The 17,818-nt window shown below is 39.7% G+C and overlaps 1 protein-coding gene across 2 annotated transcripts; it reads right to left on the bottom strand.

Moving 5' to 3' along the window:
• Positions 1–6,360: 6,360 nt before the first annotated feature.
• On the bottom strand, positions 6,361–17,502 carry RB195_020246 (uncharacterized protein; the record flags this gene model as incomplete). Of its 2 annotated transcripts, none has more annotated exons than XM_064188468.1 (13): positions 6,361–6,465; positions 6,527–6,682; positions 6,826–6,904; positions 7,042–7,130; positions 7,191–7,317; positions 7,381–7,533; positions 7,596–7,758; positions 8,397–8,502; positions 11,516–11,588; positions 11,646–11,744; positions 13,675–13,784; positions 14,576–14,701; positions 17,350–17,502. In XM_064188468.1, 13 exons carry the CDS (start codon positions 17,500–17,502, stop codon positions 6,361–6,363), a joined length of 1,539 nt encoding a protein of 512 aa, XP_064044348.1. The 2 variants fall into 2 exon arrangements, with proteins under 2 accessions (XP_064044348.1, XP_064044349.1); XM_064188467.1 differs by lacking the exon at positions 17,350–17,502 and adding an exon at positions 14,809–14,853.
• Positions 17,503–17,818: the final 316 nt, after the last annotated feature.

Genomic DNA, 17,818 nt, shown 5'->3' with positions numbered 1-17,818 from the left:
GGACACCGGTGGGAGAAAAGCAGGACTTCGGAGAGGATTTCATAGGATAGGGTAGTCATTTTGCAGCACGAAAATCCCAAAAATCCTAGCTCATTCCTGACTCAACAAAATATGGCTTGAATTTACAATAAATAATAATAATATCGACTATAAAAAATCTTAGATCAATTTGAAGTGGTCATGGAAGCTAGGGAAGAAGCAAAACGTCCCATTCAACACATAAATATCGTTCATTGCCAATTTACCACGGTCTGGAATTGAACCAAACATTTTTCACCAAACAACGTCATCAATGTGAGAAAATTTGTTCCGACAAAGAAAAAAAGAAACTGAAGAAAATGACGTTTCTCCGAGAAATAGGATGGGTCTCTGATATTCTATTCATGTTCAACGGAGCGAATATATTTGCGTGCACCAGCTTTGTGTATTTTATTGGATTCAACAAAACGGACGACCCTGCCTCTGAGTTGAGCGGTAGACAACAATAGCTTGGGAAACATGCAAAAGTATCAATACGATGAAGATGAGCAGCAGCGTCAGACTCCGTAATTTTACCAGAAATCCAAATTACTTATTATTATTGTTATTATTATTATTATTATTATTATTATTATTATTATTATTATTATTATTATTATTATTATTATTATTATTATTATTATTATTATTATTATTATTAAGTGGGGGAACTTGTATTTACGTAACCATAGTAATAATAATAATAATAGTAATAGTAATAATAATAATAATAATAATAATAATAATAATAATAATAACAATAACAGTAACAATGATAATAATAATAGTAACAATAATAATAGTAATAATAACATTAATAGTAGTAGTAATAATAATAAAGTTAAAAGTTAAAGTTAAAGTTCCTGGCGTTAATCAATCCGCTTGGGATGCGCCCCCACATTCACTTCAATTCAGAATCGTTTGAGGTTTACGAACGTCTATCTGTCCTATACAATGACTTGCGGTGGCTAGCCGATGTGTCAAGTCGGTGTTTTTATCCTCCCAGACAAGTCTGGTACCAATTTATCGATCCCGGAGGGACGAAAGGCTTGGTGAGCACTAGGGCGGATTCGAACCTCCGATCGATCGTGCAGGAAGCGGAACTTCTAACCGGTACACTACACCCACCCCAATAATAATAATAGTAATAATAATAATAATAATAATAATAATAATAATAATAATAATAATAATAATAAAGTAAATTAGCCTTGAACTTGATTGTTTTTGGGATCTTAGAGCAACGTGAACGCAGTTTTCCAGCAAAATTAAAAAAACAAGAAGACGGACAGGGTTTCCAAGAAGAGCTCCAAGAAGGTTTTCCAAGAAGAGCATTCCGTATTGGGAAGGGCTCACCAAGCTGGGAACAATTGTCAGAATGTTCAATCTGTACATGTAGTATGTTAATAATGGTACAATGTGAACGTGAAAATGTTCCGGATTAAAAAAAAATCTACACTAACAACAACTGCGAACATTGTTTACCTGCGTATTTAGAGATTTCTTTTAAAAAGGATAACCATTGAACAATTTTGTCCAGTTTATGGAAGAGAAAAGCGAGCAAAGAACAAGTTTTTTTTTCGAGCGCCTCATGGATTTCCAAGGAGAGATCGAGTGTTTCATAATAATATAATGAATATAATCAAATATTTTCTCAATTTCTCAAGCTTTTCCTCAGATCTATAAAGAGGCCGCGTAATGCATAGACGTTATAGATTTCGCTTTCTTTTTCAACGATATTTAGAAAAAGAAAAATGTCGAAGTGCCCAAGAGCTGAAAAATCCCTTATTTCTTTCTATTTATTTCTATTTATTTTATGTTATTTATTTCTTGCTGGTTGTCTGAAATCCAATGAATCTCTGGATGCTTTTAGATGTAGCTCTTCAGGTCCTTCCTTTAGATTGAATCGTTAAGAGGAATAAAATTGAGATTTTGACTCATTTTTGTCAATCTACTAGAACTAATCCAGGAAAAAAAATACAGGAAGAATGTCTAGCAAATGTGTCTTAAAGAAAACAAACTATTTTTCTGTTTTTTTCGGTTAATTTTCTTTTTTCGTGTAATGACGCCGCTAAACATTTAGGTTTAGCTCTTCTGAGTCAGAAGATTTCGGTCCAACTGGATTGACGTGGAAGTTTTGAGGCGGCTTCTTCTCAGAAGAATCAGCTTTGCCTGAGAAATCCTATCGCCTATAAATTTTCCGAGCGCTTGCACTATCGGATTCACCAAATTCAAATGGAGGCCATTTGTCTTCAAAAAATAGGTTCGTATAGGAAGTCGGCTACATAAATCCAGCATCAAAACCAAAATGGAAAAATTTCTAGGAAATCGCACGGACCCACCATTGAAAATCTTTAAGAGCTTCTTTAGCTTCTTAAGGTAATAGCGGACACTTCCCTTATGATTTATGGCCCAGATGACTTGTCTAATCTTATTTGATCCAATAAACAGCTTATAATATCTCAAACAATATGTTCTTTGGTGAGTGGGTACAAATCAGCGCTACAAAAAATGTAGCTGAAACAAAAACGATGTGGATACGTTCAAAACACTGTTATTCACACCACAATCATCAATAATGTTGTTACAAGATTACATTTTTTGAAAAGAACGACAAGAGGGGAACGGCTTGAGGAATCGGCGCTTTCACAGTAGATTATACCTCTTAAGCCAATGGTACAAAGCCAAATCAATATCGCATCTCCTGAATATACGATTTTAATTTACATTGCGAGAAGTTTACTCAAAAACCAATAATGTCTTACGGATAGTTAGTTTGCAAAACAAAAATGAGCATTGTTTGGTCCATCAGGTTGCATAGGCGGGGTGTAGCGCAATCGGTTAGAGATTCCGCTGTCTGCAAGATCGATCGGAGGTTCGAATCCGCCCTAGTGCTCACCAAGTCTTCTATCCTTTCGGGGTCGATAAATTGGTACCAGACTTGTCTGGGAGGATAAAAACACTGACTTAACCGATCGGCTAGCCCCCGTAAGTCATTGTGTAGGCCGTTTACACGTTCGTAACCTCAAACGATTCTGAATTGAAGTGAACGTGGTGGCGGATTCCAAGCGGATTGATCAACGTCAGACACTTTCACACATTTTATCAACTGTTTGCAGCACTTCCTTGGTCCTTCCTGGTTGGCCCTGCGAGGAATTGAACCTCCGATCACACAATCGAATTTGGGAACTTCGTGAAGAAGAAGCGAAAAAGTAGGAAGGACATTCCCAACCTACTCCAAAGAAATAAAAATTGGAATTCAAGAGATTTTTGCGGCCCAGTACGGATGTGAGACCAAAAGATCCGAAGGTCGCTGTAAAGACACTCAAACTAATAGTTTACTTGACATTTTTTAGTTATCCAAATGGAAAGCACATAGGAATTTTTACTCTCATTAAGAAAATTGAAGATTAAAGATATTAGAGGCATAAGAATACTCAGGTATTACTGAGCTCTGTAGAGTTGAAGCAATTATCCCTGAAATTCCGGACCCTTATTGTCTATGATTTAGCCAAAGCACAGCTTACTTACTCTTGAGTATCTAAGTAATTAATAGCCTAAAATAAACAAAATTAGGACCTCAAAGACCAATATTTTAATGATCAACGAGTGAATGTGAAGAAAAGTCCAGAAAATGGCGACGTGTAAAGGTTGAGTGACGGTTAAGGATTGACTGTAGGTCAATTTTTGTAGTAACACTGATCATGGTCAGTTTGCTCTTTATCTACAAGCAAGGATTATATCTTGAGGTTCCTTAATTGGATAAACCTTGCTGCTGAATAACAGAATGTATCTGTAAGGTGGGTTATTCATCTCATCATGGAAGAAAGAAGAAAGATTTCGGAATTTCCTGTTTTCTTTTTCGGTCATATTAGCATCTCATTTCTTTTGGCGCCCACAGTTTACCGCTCGTGCACCGCCGTTCAGATGTCCCACGTTCAAAACATCCCACATAAAACATTTCGTCTTCAAGTTTTGTTTTGGGAAATTCCAGTATTTCTATGGATCGCTGGATTTTATCATCTCGTCAGACGCAGAGATCTTTTGTTAGAACTACATTGATAATGATAGATAAGGCCTTCGTTCAAATTTTCAGTAGAGTACTTGTCGATCTTCATGCTCATTTCAAGTTTTTTTTTTGTGGATTTTTGAGCTTTTCCAGCTATTCCGTGTCTGAAGGGATTTTTCCTATGTGTATCGCATCATTGAGGTGAGTTTCACCACAGTGGGATCTAAAAGATCGTAGTCCATGTGTAAAATTGAAGAAGAAGCAAGAAAAAAGGCAAAAGAAGCAAATTTCAGAGGATATGATGCACTCTCCATGATCTACAGCTAATCAGTAAAAGAAGCTACATTTTCTTTATAAGTGTAGTTTCACAATGTTCGATTCCAGGAAGAAAATTGTAAATGAAAGTTTGTTCCTTTGTTTCTAATCTTTTTTTCACAAAAAACTATCCATAAATGGTTTCTTCATTTATGCGATCAGTTGAATTTAAAGAATAAAATTTAAAATCATTTTAGTTGCTATTGTCGGAAACAGATCATCAGAAAAAGATCAGGCCCATCAAACCTTCAGACCACAAAGAAAAATTGCAAGGCTAATAGCGATATGGGAAGCGAACCAATCATCCTCAGCATCCAAAAACCTGCTTTCTTTTCTTTTCACTTCCTTCTGCATTTCTTAGATAGTTTTCAAAAATCCCAAAAGAATAAAGTGTCCGTTGTTAATTAATCCGTATGGGATGCTCCACCACGTTCACATCAATTCCGAATAGTTTGAGGTTACGAACGCATGTCCAGCCTATTCAATGACTTGTGGGGTCTCGCCAATGTGTTAATTTAGTATTTTTCCTCTTCCAGACAAGTCGGGCACCAATTTATCCACTCCGGAAAGAATGAAAGGCTTTGTTAGCTCTATTGCGGTTTCGAACCATCGACCGATGGTGTAGTCGCAACGGAACCAACTACGCCATTTAAAAATTTTAGTAGCAATAATTCTTATTACGTACATATGGGCGTATAGAACATACATAGTCCTATTTATTAAAATAATGCAAATTTTCAAAAAAAAAAATGTACGGTTCACTTAGCGAGCCAACGTAGTTCTCAGATCCGGGTTTAATTTCGATTTTAGTTACCGTAGTAGACGGGAAATCCACGTGAACGCTGAATTTTTGTAGGCGATATTCTCTGCAGAAGCGCAAAATAGCCGACTAACTCGAAGCAGAGCGAGGCAAAAAAACCCGGACCAAAGATTGAATTTAGAGACACAGCAGTGAAATTTTCAGATTCTCGTCGCGAGTTGAAAAAAGTCGCGTGAACAATGATTGACATTCGTCACCCAAAAGTGCATGGATCGTGATCATGCACAAGTAGCCAAACTTCATGCATAAGGAAGTAACTGTCTCAGACGTTTCTTATCCACCTATTCACAACATTTCCGTTTATTTGTACACTTCGTGCATGAGGTATGCATGGTCTCCGTGACCGCGGCGCGTTCGTGGCAGTCCACACCTCCCTTTGCGTGGCAAAAAATGAACGTATATTACAGTCAGATCCAGACCAACATAGGCGTTATATTTATCCAATATACCTCCAGTATAGTTTGGTCTATGCTAGAATTAAAAGTGAAACGACGCTTTGTATCACTGAGCAGATATTTTACGTTAAATTATGCTCATTGAGTGCTGATAGTCTTGTTTAAAGGCATCGGGCGTTCCGGCGAACTATTTTCCACAAGGAGTTTGATTGGAGCGGCCCCAACCTTGTGCACGCACGCATCTTCCGGGCCGTTTCTTAGGGAAAAAAACGGCCCGGAAGATGCGCGGATTTTTTTAATTAGGAAAAAATGGGCGGAATCACAGCTCTCTCCATAATCTACTATCACGTGTACAAGTACTCCCCTTGACAGATTCGTGGTATGCTGCGTTTAATGAACTATTGCTCGCGGCAGTTGCGTAAGCGGCTGCGCTGGAAGCGTCACGGTGGAGCGTAGCTGTTAGCATCAAAGGATGACCTTCGCTAGCATCGCACTCATCGTTGCGGTTTGAATTAGGCTGGCGATGGTCCCACCTTGATCCCAGCCGCTTCCTCAACCGTTACGCCAACCCTTGCCTACCTGTCCCTTCAAACACAGCCGCTTGCGCTACAGCAGCGAACTTCTGGTCATTTAGACCGAACTATAGGCTAGCGAATTCAAGAGCCCTGAGGGCTGAGGTCATATTTATCAAACAAACCATGCCTCACCTGCTGGGCGCTGCAAACATCATTTTATCAAGAAAACTTGTCTCAAAATATTTATTTCAAATGAATGTTGTTAAGATGTTGTAAGTAAGGAAGAATTCATTTGCAAGTATTCTTATACTGTTGCACACCTGCTTGTGGCATAGATTTCAACAACCGACTCAGATTAACTATGTCTTGCCGTGCTTGAGTCTTGAGATAAACCTGAAACGAACAGCCGATTCTTAAACCCATAGAAAAACAGACATCTAGTGATAACAAAAACCTCAGTCTCAAACATGAAGTCGAAAATCCCATCCGTTGCAACGCTGTCCAATTCGAATGCTCGCGTAAGACGAGGTGAGAAGCGGAAGTACGGTATCCCAAGCGAATGAGCCCACTCTCTGGCCTGACCGACTGACACCGTATGGGATGATGTGCTCTGAAATGTGCTTACCAACTGGGAAATATGTATACAATGCAGATAATGCTATCATTAAAGAAAAACATGGGTGACGATAAGCACAGTAACTTGTGTTAACTGGAAAAAATTTTACTGGGAAGTTTCTGCGTCAGGAAGAATACCTGATACATAAAAAGTGTGATGAGATTCTTGCCTCTGCCGAAAACATTCATAAAATCCTTCCCAAGAGCAAATGGACTGCTGTAATAAGGCTTGTAAAATGTTGCACTTCTATCCAAAACAACTAAAAACTTTCTTTTTTTTCTTTCGAATTTTTCATCACAAATGTTGATTACTATTTGAAATTGAGGTTTTTAATTTAAGTTCTTAAGGTTGACCTTAAGTTAATATCAATTCCACCAAGCTGAACTAACGGTTCCACTCCACTTCCTATTGTTATGACGCATCCTATTTTGTCCTCGTTTTTCTGAAGGCAATGAATACGTACATAGTTAGTAGTTGATCAAAAAGCTTGCGCTCAACTCACAATGTTTTTGTGTCTTTCAAGTTTTTGTAATCGAAAAAAATCAGTCATCAGAGTAATACAGGGGTTATTACAGAAGATTGCACCATCAGCAAGTCCTCGATAGGATTCGAAAAAAATAGGAGCTGCTCTTAAATTGAAGAGATTAACAATAATATCGTATCGAATATTAAGTGGCTACGAGAAAACCTACGACGTAGCTCTTGCCACCTTCCATAAAAGTATCTTCTCAGGATTCATGTAACCATATCTTTCAAATTCTCGTGGTGTTATCCGTGGTGCATAACTACGAAATAGCACCAACTGTGGAGGTGCCGATTTGATCTTCGCGGCAGTTACCAGGACTCTGACAAGAGAATTATTCAAAATCAGAGTAATTTGTTCTGAATAACTTGAGAATATGCGTACTTTTGTTTTTTGAGATCCATCATTGTCGTCCGAGTGCCTAAGGATTGTCTCAACACGTCCTCTATTCCTCGACAATTATGCTTAGGAAACATCATTGTGTTACCACAGAAGGTTTGATATCGAGCGCTCAAAAATATTCTTCGACATTGCTCGATGCTGAGACCTGTATTAAATTCTAGTAATTTGTTTTCAAAAAAAAAAACTTTGGCTTTTTTTAGCTCACAACTTTTTTTCTTTCTTTTTTTCTTTCTTTTCAACGTTTCTTTTTTCCGTTGTTCTTTTATGACATTAAATAGTTGGTTAGAATTCTGCCTTCATATGCTCTTTTGCAAATTCGTCTCTACATTTGGTCCTTATTCTCTCCTAGTGGTGTTTAACTGTTCAAAGATGCCAAAGTTAGTGACCCTGTCCGCCTGTGGACCCCCTCCGCCCTCCCGGTTCGCCCGCGGCCCCTGACACCCTATTCCGTTCTGGGTTAAGTTGGTCATCGTGGTAACCTTCTATCTACTGTAGCGTTCAAGGTTAGAGAAAAGGATCTCGGGTGAGGATTTCTCATCCTCTATGGCAGAAAAATGACCTGAAAACCCTTCACACAATGTGCTGTGAAGATCCAACCTTGCTGTATAACACTTGGGCGAAATTATAGTGAGCCTTGCTCTTGTTTCTGTTTTATGGCACAACTTTGAGTATTTTCAAATAAATAAGTAAAGAAGGAGCGACTAATACAAAGGTGTCATAGCGAAGATAGCCGAGAACGTGCCTCGTACAGTGTAGAACGAATGGAATAAATGTTTTTCCTACCTGTTCCCAATGAAACGGAGATAATTCCACCACAGCTAGTGCCACCCATCCAGTGAATTCGATTTAATAACGGTTCATCTAGTTCGTCTTCGATCGCTTTTAGGATCTAAACTTGTTGCGCAGTTTTCAAAAAAAAAAATCAAATCAATCTTTACGGATTCAAGAAGGCAAACTCTGGCACTCTTTCTAGAAACAATGAAGAGAGAGTATTTACTAAAATGTTTACGAAAAAGTTATCTAAACAGTTCAGAAGACCTTTTCAAAGCTTTCACAACTACTTTCATTACTGGTAGCTTCAAGGTACATTGTATGCTTGAATCAGAATTTTCATGTGTAGTAAACGAATTATTGGTTGAGTAACGCTTGAGGTACGGTCACTTCCAGCCGAGGAATTATAGGATCAGCAATCATGTGAGCTGGTCCTCATCTGAGGAAAAAATGCACCACAGATCTCAAATCATCGACCTAGGTGTACATACATTCAACGGTGAAGTGCGCTTCTGTGTCTTTGTCGTTTCTCACATATTCTAACAGCGAATATAAGATTTTTCTCCGCTGAAGGAACACATACGTACCTCGTGCAGGTAACTAACATCCTAAATTAGTGCAGGTGATACGTGCAACACTACACAAGGTGCGCAGAGGTCCCGTCGATTTTCTATTTCAAAAACGTAACTGCTTGAAAAAAGAGAAGTGCTGCCAAATAGCTCCCATCACGCTGCTACTGAAAGTCGGCTCCTTATTAAAATTCACTTCCAGATAACAGCGTAAAGCAGGAAAGAACCATTTAATTCTGTAATCGCCTTAAATTGTGTCCTTGATGTACAATTAGGCGAAAACTAAGAAGAGGACATTAGCAATAGTCTGCAACCCATCAGTTTATGGGTTACACGTGAAATCAATTAAATAGCTATATACAATAATTTTGAAGAGTATTATGAGTAAAATTTTGAGAGCGTAAATCACCTCATGAGTTCTGTAAATTTGTAAGTTTTCCAAAGAACTAAGGTTACTTGAACTAAGGTTTTTTCCAAAGAACTAAAGTAAAATGAATTTCCTGTGATTTCATATAAATTATATTTCTGGAAGTACTCTAAAATTCTTAATCATAAAGTTTTGTTTTCTTTTAATGACACCGAGTTGTAGCAATTTCTGATAAAAGAAAGCGAGCTTTGCTAATCGAGACTGCCCCTCGTGTGGGTATCAAAGCCACAAAGACATCACCCTAATCACCGTGTACAATTTTGTTTTTCGAATCGATCGAGCGGGTACTAGTAATTTAGATAGCGTGCGAGAGTCGCACAATGGTTTCCTCTTTCGCGAGGGACACGAAGAGCATCAAAATTCCCTTCAAACGACTTCGCGAAGAACCCTGAAGAAGTGAGGATTGCATGGAATCCAGTCGCTCACTATTCTGATTCACCGATTGTCGTTAAAACGCATCACGTCAGGGCCACCATATTTTGTTTTCTGTGACAAATGCAGTAGCGTTTCTAACCTTCAGTCGATTCTGACGTAGGATAGAACTTCAAATCTCGTCATTCACGTAATGAGAGGTACTCTTAGCGTGACTCTTTCGATTGAGCGTTCAATGATGCTCAACGCATATCCTGCGTAGTCGGGAAGTGCCCAGATTTCTGGTGCATAGGTCAAAGCAGGAATTACTGTGCTGTTGAAGAGGAGGGAGCCGAGCGTTTCTGGTCTTCTTGACAACATCCTCGATGCTTTCGTAAGCTCCCCAAGCCGCTGGTTTTCTCGTGCTCAATTCGGGGGTCAGGTATTTCTTCATATTTATTTCCTGACCCAGATGAACGTAGCTGGTGCATTCGGATATATTTGCTTCGTTGAGCTTGAATGAGGCACCAGAAACCCAACCGTTCCTCATAAATATCGTCTTCTTCAGATTCAGCTGAAACCGACCTTTTTACACGTTTCATCATTCAAGCCAAGCATTCGTTTTGCTTGGCTGATGCTAGATGTTACCCATGCGATGTCATCAGCAAAACATAGATGTTATAGCCGCTGACAATCAACCTTTACAACCATGCCTTCTCATTGCAGCTTTCACACTACGTTCTAGAGAGCGACCGTAAGCATTTTTAGTGAGATTGTGTCATCCTGTCAGACACCTCCTCGCCGCTTATGATGTTCTTGCAAAAAGACGAAATTCCGTTTGTGAAGTTACTGTACAACTCTCTATGTGCTTTTAAGTATAGGGTAAGGACGTCTTGAATGCCTAAGGCTTCTCAACCGACTTGAAGGCCTTCCTCAAGTCGATGAAGGCCAGACATAGTGGCGTCGTGTAATATCGCGATGCCTCGATGAGTTTTGAAAAATTGTGAATGTAGCTAGCCAAACTGAACCATTTCGAACTTTGCTCTTTCGTATGGCTCTGTTCGATCTAGCACTTCTTTAATCCTATCAAGGATCACTCTCTGATGATGTCGTGTGGATCCCATTTCTTATACAACAAAGCGGTCGTGCTGGTACTTCATTGTTTAAGAACTTTTCATTCCAGTGTCTAACGTGAAAAGAGTCTTGCCAGATTGTTGATAAAAACTGGCGGAAGATTCTTCAGATATTCAGATTCTCTTCTGCTGATACAAAGTGCCGTAGGATTTCTTACCGACATGGTAACATGTCGTACTTCGGACGGAAAAATCTCTGGAATTCATCTTATACCGAAGCGATTGATCAACTCCAGCGCTTCACCCTTTTCCTTATCCTGGCTGCGATATTCAGCTACCAGAGCCGAGTCGAATATTCGATTGCTGACTTCGTTAAAAGACCTGAACAGAGGACTTCGACCACAAAGCGATCCAAACTCTGAAAAACAACTTCTGCCACCCATCCTGAGCAGGAGTGCAGCGGGACCTAGGCAGTGTGAGCCTCTTTACGTCCCCTGGACAGTGAAAAAAGCATATCAAGCACGAGTGTACATATAAGGTTGCGGCGGATGTTTTGCGATCACCTGAAGAAGGAAAATCCAGCCAACTTTTTGCTGACATGCTTTTCCAATTGTGAACCAGTAGATGCGCACTCGTTCCTACACATCATACTATAGAAAATCACACGAACGAAGGATGTTTCTACTAATGGAATCGCTCGGAACGACTTACGCCTGTTTCCAAAATTGCTTTTATTCCACCTCCATCAAAACTCAGCAGCACTTTATAGTTCTTGTTAGGGTTTCTGCAACGGAAAGAATGCTTGGAAAAAATAAATTTTTAAACAGTCATAACACCATACTTGATTCTCTCTTCAACCAGCTTGTTATTGAGATTTGTGTGATGATCAGAAACGGTAGGAGTTGTAGTTGCCGAAATCAGTAACAGATCCTTCTTTACTCTACAACATAAAATGTACACAAAATCAGCTCCTTATACTAATAAGATAGTGTCTTTGTAACCGAAGGAAAAACACATGATTTTCTTGCACTAAAATGATTTTTACAGACGATGTCTGATTTTGCTTGTTTTGTTTTCTTCTCAAATTTTGGAAAATTTAATTTCAATCAAATCTGCATCAGACGTAATTTAGTTGGGCGACTTTGGTCCTTTAATGGCATCACCCCACGAATCTGAGGTGGTGCAGATTTCAGGTGGAGTATTCGTATACGGGATAGTAGATTATGAAGAGGTGGGTGATTCCGTCCATTTCTTCCTAATTGCCGTAAAAAACGGCCCGGAAGATGCGGCGCCGCACAAGGCTGGCGCGCTCCAGTCGAACTCCCTGTAGAAAATAGTGCGCCAAAACGCCTGAAGCGCCGAAACGCCTCCATAGTCTCCCATCCCGTATACGAATACACCAACTGAAATCCGTACCACCTCAGATTCGTGGAATGATGCCTTTAATTGCGATGTTTTGTTAATGTTACGTTTTGGACACAGGTATCGAACTACTTCAATAAAAATTAGAAAAATTCGAGTATTCGGATATACGGGACGAAAATTATCGCGAGTTCAACATTCGAGTACTTCTCAACTTCTGAAACTCAAGAATTGAACATAATTTGTTTATCCGAATATTTACAGCACCTGAAATATTCAGCGATCGAATACCCGATTCTGCTCGTTGGATATCTCAGCCAGGATAAGGGTGAGGAATAAGCGCTGGCGTTGATCAATCGCCTTGGAATGTGCCAATACATTTGAATTCAAATCAATCTGAGGTTTATGAATGCGTATGGGTCTATACAATGAGTTGCGGGCTCAACCGGTAATCTTAGTGTTTTCATTTTTTCTGGGCAATCTCAACACAATTTTGTGAATATTGAAGCAGTAATCATTTTGTATATGATGTAAAATATTCGTTATGACTACGTCTTCTCCTCATGTTAATCGGTTCTAGTCAACCTGCTTGTGGTACGAGTGATCATTTTATGTTCTGAGGTGTTGGTCAGTTTGGTGATTTTGTTCACACCATTAAAACAATCCTCTACGCACATTTTTGAGGACATAACAATTAACAACTCTGTTCTGGAGGCGGTTCTCTTTTTTAAAGGCATCACCCCACGAATCTGGGATGGTGCTGAATTCAGGTGGGGTATTCGTATACGGGATCGTAGACTATGGAGAGGCGGGCGATTCCATCCATTTCCTCCTAATTCCCGTAAAAAACGGCCCGGAAGATGCGGCGCCGCACAAGGCTCCAGTCGAACTGCTTGTAGAAAGTAGCGCGCCGGATCGCTCGAAGCCGTATCTTTCGGGCTGTTTCTTACGGCAATTAGGAAGAAATGAACGGAATCACCATTCTCTACATAATCTACGATCCCGTATACGAATACTCCACCTGAAATCTGCACCACCTCAGATTCGTGGGGTGATGCCTTTAACAAAATGGGTCACGTGGTTTAACTTCTATTACACTCAATCGAGATTACAATATCCTACACTTCATGTATGTTATACTTATATCTACTATCCACATATATGCGATCCTTATTCCCTCTTAGACTAGTTACAAATACAATAGCTACAACTGAAAAGCCTAGGGACTGAATTCTTCTCATCTACCCTGTTCACATTTTGACATCTATTCTTCCCTCCGTTTAAATGTAGAAGCGAAAAGGAGATTTATTAAAATTCCTACTCTTATACTCTTGCAATTCTATCCATTATAAAACTTTCATTTCAAGATTATCTGCACCTAATTGAACGCACCATGACTCTTATCAGAACACATATTCTTGTTCTACAAAATGAGTATATGTGAGCTTATAATAATATCGATTTGATCCTGAGTTAACTTATCAAAAATGAGATTTGAACTCATTTACCTAGGAGACGCGACATCGATCGGAGTTTGGCCGGCATTATTCTTCCAACCCCACAAAGCGTATTTGACCGTGAAGGCAATTATTCCTCGAGCCATTTCTCTTTTGTCATTCTTTAAAGCACAAACCATACAAACAACTCTACTTCTTGTGTTTATAACTAAAGAGTAGATAAAAGAGTTAAAGAGTTAAAGTTAAAGTTAAAGAGTTTAAAAAGAAGAACTATCCTCACTCTGTTTCCTCTGAAATTTCTGAATTTCTCGCAATCGGATCGCAATTTAGCTTTATTTTGCCACAATTGATGTGCTGTAGACTACCAGAAACTGACGTTAGAGCGCTTAGGGATTCCGCAATTGTTTGAAAAGGTTTCCCGCGCAAGTACAGAATGAAGGTTTATTATTTTGAAAATATATGATTTTGTAATTGCATTCTGAGGAAGAATGTTACTGATTGTTTAAAGGCATCACCCCACGAATCTGGAGTGGTACGGGTTTCCAGTGGAGTATTCGTGTACGGGGTTGTGGATTATGGAGAGGAGGGTGATTCCGTCCCGGAAGATACGGCTTCGAGCGACCGGCGCCCTATTTTCTACAGGGAGTTCGATTGGAGCGCGCCAGCCTGTGCGACTCAGCATCTTCCGGGCCGTTTTTTTACGGCAATTAGGAAGAAATGGATGGAACCACACCTCTCTCCATAATCTACTATCCCGTATACAAATACTCCACCTGAAATCCGTACCACCTCAGATTCGTGGTATGCTGCCTTTAACCTTGACAGTGAACCATTGCTTCTGAATCAAACCCCAAGGTACCCATAGGTGGGGCTCTTATGTACTTACTTATCGCTCATTTCATCGTTCAGTTTAAAAGTTCTAGAACTAGGCACTTTGATGATAGTTACAAACCTTCGCAGCATGATGAAGTATGTTGTTTCCGTGTTGATCTAAACGGCGTAAGTTTTCCTGCTTTAGGTATGCATCCACCAATCCGTCCAAATCACCAGTTGATGCCATTCGGAATAATGAGTCGACCTCGAAAGGCAATTAGCATTGCAAGCAATTAATATTCCCCATTTTGTTTGACACTGTTGGTGAGAGGCGTTTTCGGGGTCTATCCTTAGAGTACACTCCAAACCCACTTCCTGCGCATTTACTGGCGAGATATTTGCCTGTTTGCCTGCCATTCATCGGACAGCAATAGAAATGAGCATACTATCATACGAAGTCCATTCTGAGTAAACAGACAACGTATTTACACCCGAGCTGAAGGCTTATGTTCTTCGTTGCGTTTGGACAAAAGGGTTGATGTGAGCGGTTGCTAACGTTGAAGTGCGCTAATATCATTGTTAGACTGAAAAAGACTTAAAGGCATCACCCCACGAATCTGAGGTGGTACGGATTTCAGGTGGAGTATTCGTATACGGGGTCGTAGATTATGGAGAGGTGGGTGATTCCGTCCAGTTCTTGCTAATTGGCGTAAAAAACGGCCCGGAAGATGCGGCGTGTGCGCACAGCTGGCGCGCTACAATCGGACTCGTTGTGGAAAATGCGCGCCGGAGCTGCTCGAAGCCGTATCTTCCGGGCCGTTTTTTACGGCAATTAGGAAGAAATGTACGGAATCACCTCCCTCTCCATAGTCTCCCATCCCGTATACGAATACTCCACTTGGAACCCGTACCACCTCGGATTCATGGGATGATGCCTTCAAGTCCCATATTTGTATTGCTCATCTATTAATCCCCTCATTGGACATCATAATTGTTGACAAAGCAGTACAGCGATGGCGTAGATATTACCAACCTGAACGTCTACCTCAAGCCGGGGTACAGACTTCTTTATTAATCACTGACTTTTCGGTGCTCGCTTCACTTCACTGACCAATAAAAATCAAAATTAGTGGCAAATTCTGTGAGAATGAAATTGTATGTTTCCCTGATGTTTTGCATCTTTTATGTACTTTTTTTCAGCTTTTTTCGTTTTTCTTGTCCTGAAAAAATTTAAAAATTGACTGAAGATTTCGCTGCTCTCTTCGTAAATACGTATTACACTGTAAGTATTACACTCGAAGAATATTCAAAACTTGATTTCACTCCTATGCTCTTTGATACCGTCACAATTTGAAAACATTATTCGAAGTTTCCCTTTTTCTCTCCGAAAGCACAGAATGTCTTGCTAACATAAGATGGGTGACGTGAACGTCATTATCGTACTGATACAAATAAGGTTCTACTTCACGTCAAAAACCATTAGCCACTATCTAAGCAGCCTTTCGTTCCCAATTTCCGGGGGAAAAAAATATCACCAAACTGAGGCAGAAGTGTAAGGACAGGTATGCGGAGGAGGGCACAGAGGTGAAATGGAACACATCCAGGTCCTGGTTCACAACCTTTCATTGCCGGTTTTCTTTGCCAAACCTACAACGTGTTATAGCGAGCTACTACAGCACCGCAGCACGCCAGTTCGATTCTCTGCAACACGTCTCATATCATTTTGTCGTTTTCTGTCGACGGCGCACTAAGTGCGACTTTTTAAGAGTCACCCAGTTTTATTCCTCTCTGGGTTGCCCATCTCCTATTTTTCCCATGAACACAGCCACACACACGTGACAAACCGAACTTGTTATTATATGGTATGGTAGTATTAGGAAATAGCTAGAATCTACCAAATGCTTCGGGCGACGAATAGTATATAGACGCGGTTACATTCCATGTGATAATAGTGGTGGAACACCACATTTCATAGAAAATCACATATAAAAGTCAAGGCTGACCGTGAACTGCTCGCTTTTGCACGAACACATTCTTAACTTTTAAGTTAGTAAGCTAGTTTCAAAGTATTATACTATAGAAGGGTTGTTAGAAACCACTTCAGACGCCTCACAAGCTGTCGTGGGAACATTTCATGTAACTAGAACCTCATATTTCAACGCAAACACCTTCTTTAGAGGTATGGAAGTGCTGTTACTAATTTAGAGTATAGCAGTCCTCTTAAAAAGCAATCCCATTTTCTTTGTTTAGTTCACTGACGTTTGAAAGTAATCTTTAGTTAACTGAGGCTAACTAAAGATAACTTTTAAACGAAGCAAACGCAGCGATGCGAAGAGCAAGAGATCTTCACTAGTCGTCGTCAATTACTCGTTCTGGTTGTTCAAATTCTTGTAAAAATACAGAACGCTCACAGTCGTTTCCTCGCGATGATTTCAGTCTCGAGTAAAGACATAGTATAGATAGTGAAGTCATGCCATTCCAAAGTTTTAGCCCAAAGCTTTCCAAGCGCTTAAGATATTTCTCTATTCACTGCCAAGTGCTCGTTGATGCTATCACTTAGGATTCAACCTTTTTCGATAATATGCGTCGGACTATAATTTCACTGCAGTTTCTTACCTTGTGTCTGGATAAATAATACGTTCCTCGGATATACACAGTTCGTCATCGCATCTAACGCTGCCTCAACTATTTCTTGATGTCAAATTAATCTGCAAAGGCTACATTATCATGCACTCGAACTTTCATAGAGCATCGTTATGTAGTTGAACTTCGATGAGGCTCATCTCCAGTGAAATTTTGATCAATGGAAGGGAGACAAAGTACACAAGATGTTTGATTAGTTTGATTATTCGTAAGCAACACAAACTTCCATTTCCGAGTGTACACATTCAAGTCATTGTATGTTGATCACACCTTTCTATATGAATGGGTGAGCGGAGTAGCGCAGTCGGTAGGAGGTTGTACTCTCTGCTTTCTGGTTTCAATCGAGGTGTTGAAGCTGCTCTGAAGTTCGTGTTGTGTATGCAGAAAACTGGATGGAAAACATTGAATGAAAGTCAAAAGCATGAAATAATTTTGAAAAAAACGTGGTGAGAGAAAAAGTGACGATGTGAACAGGAAAAATCTAAGAAATGATGGATGGAAGACGTCGAGAGCGAGATGAAAAACAATAACGGAGAGAACTCTACTGATTTAAATGATTACCCCAGAAAAACTTATTTTTATGCTGCAAAATCTGAGCAGGTATCAAACAAAAATGTAATCCTAGGTTCTCAGACACCATTTCTCAGGAACAGGAGATCTATTAACGCTCCCACTGATCTCTTGTGAATAATAAAATCTCATCTCCTTTTTGTGCTTCGCGAGTGAGATGATCTTCCTG

Source organism: Necator americanus, chromosome II (genome assembly GCF_031761385.1).
Source record: "Necator americanus strain Aroian chromosome II, whole genome shotgun sequence".
In the NCBI taxonomy this organism is placed as follows: Eukaryota; Metazoa; Nematoda; class Chromadorea; order Rhabditida; family Ancylostomatidae; genus Necator; species Necator americanus.
Note: the sequence above shows the minus strand (reverse complement) of the source record. Positions and strands in the feature narration are given on the sequence as shown.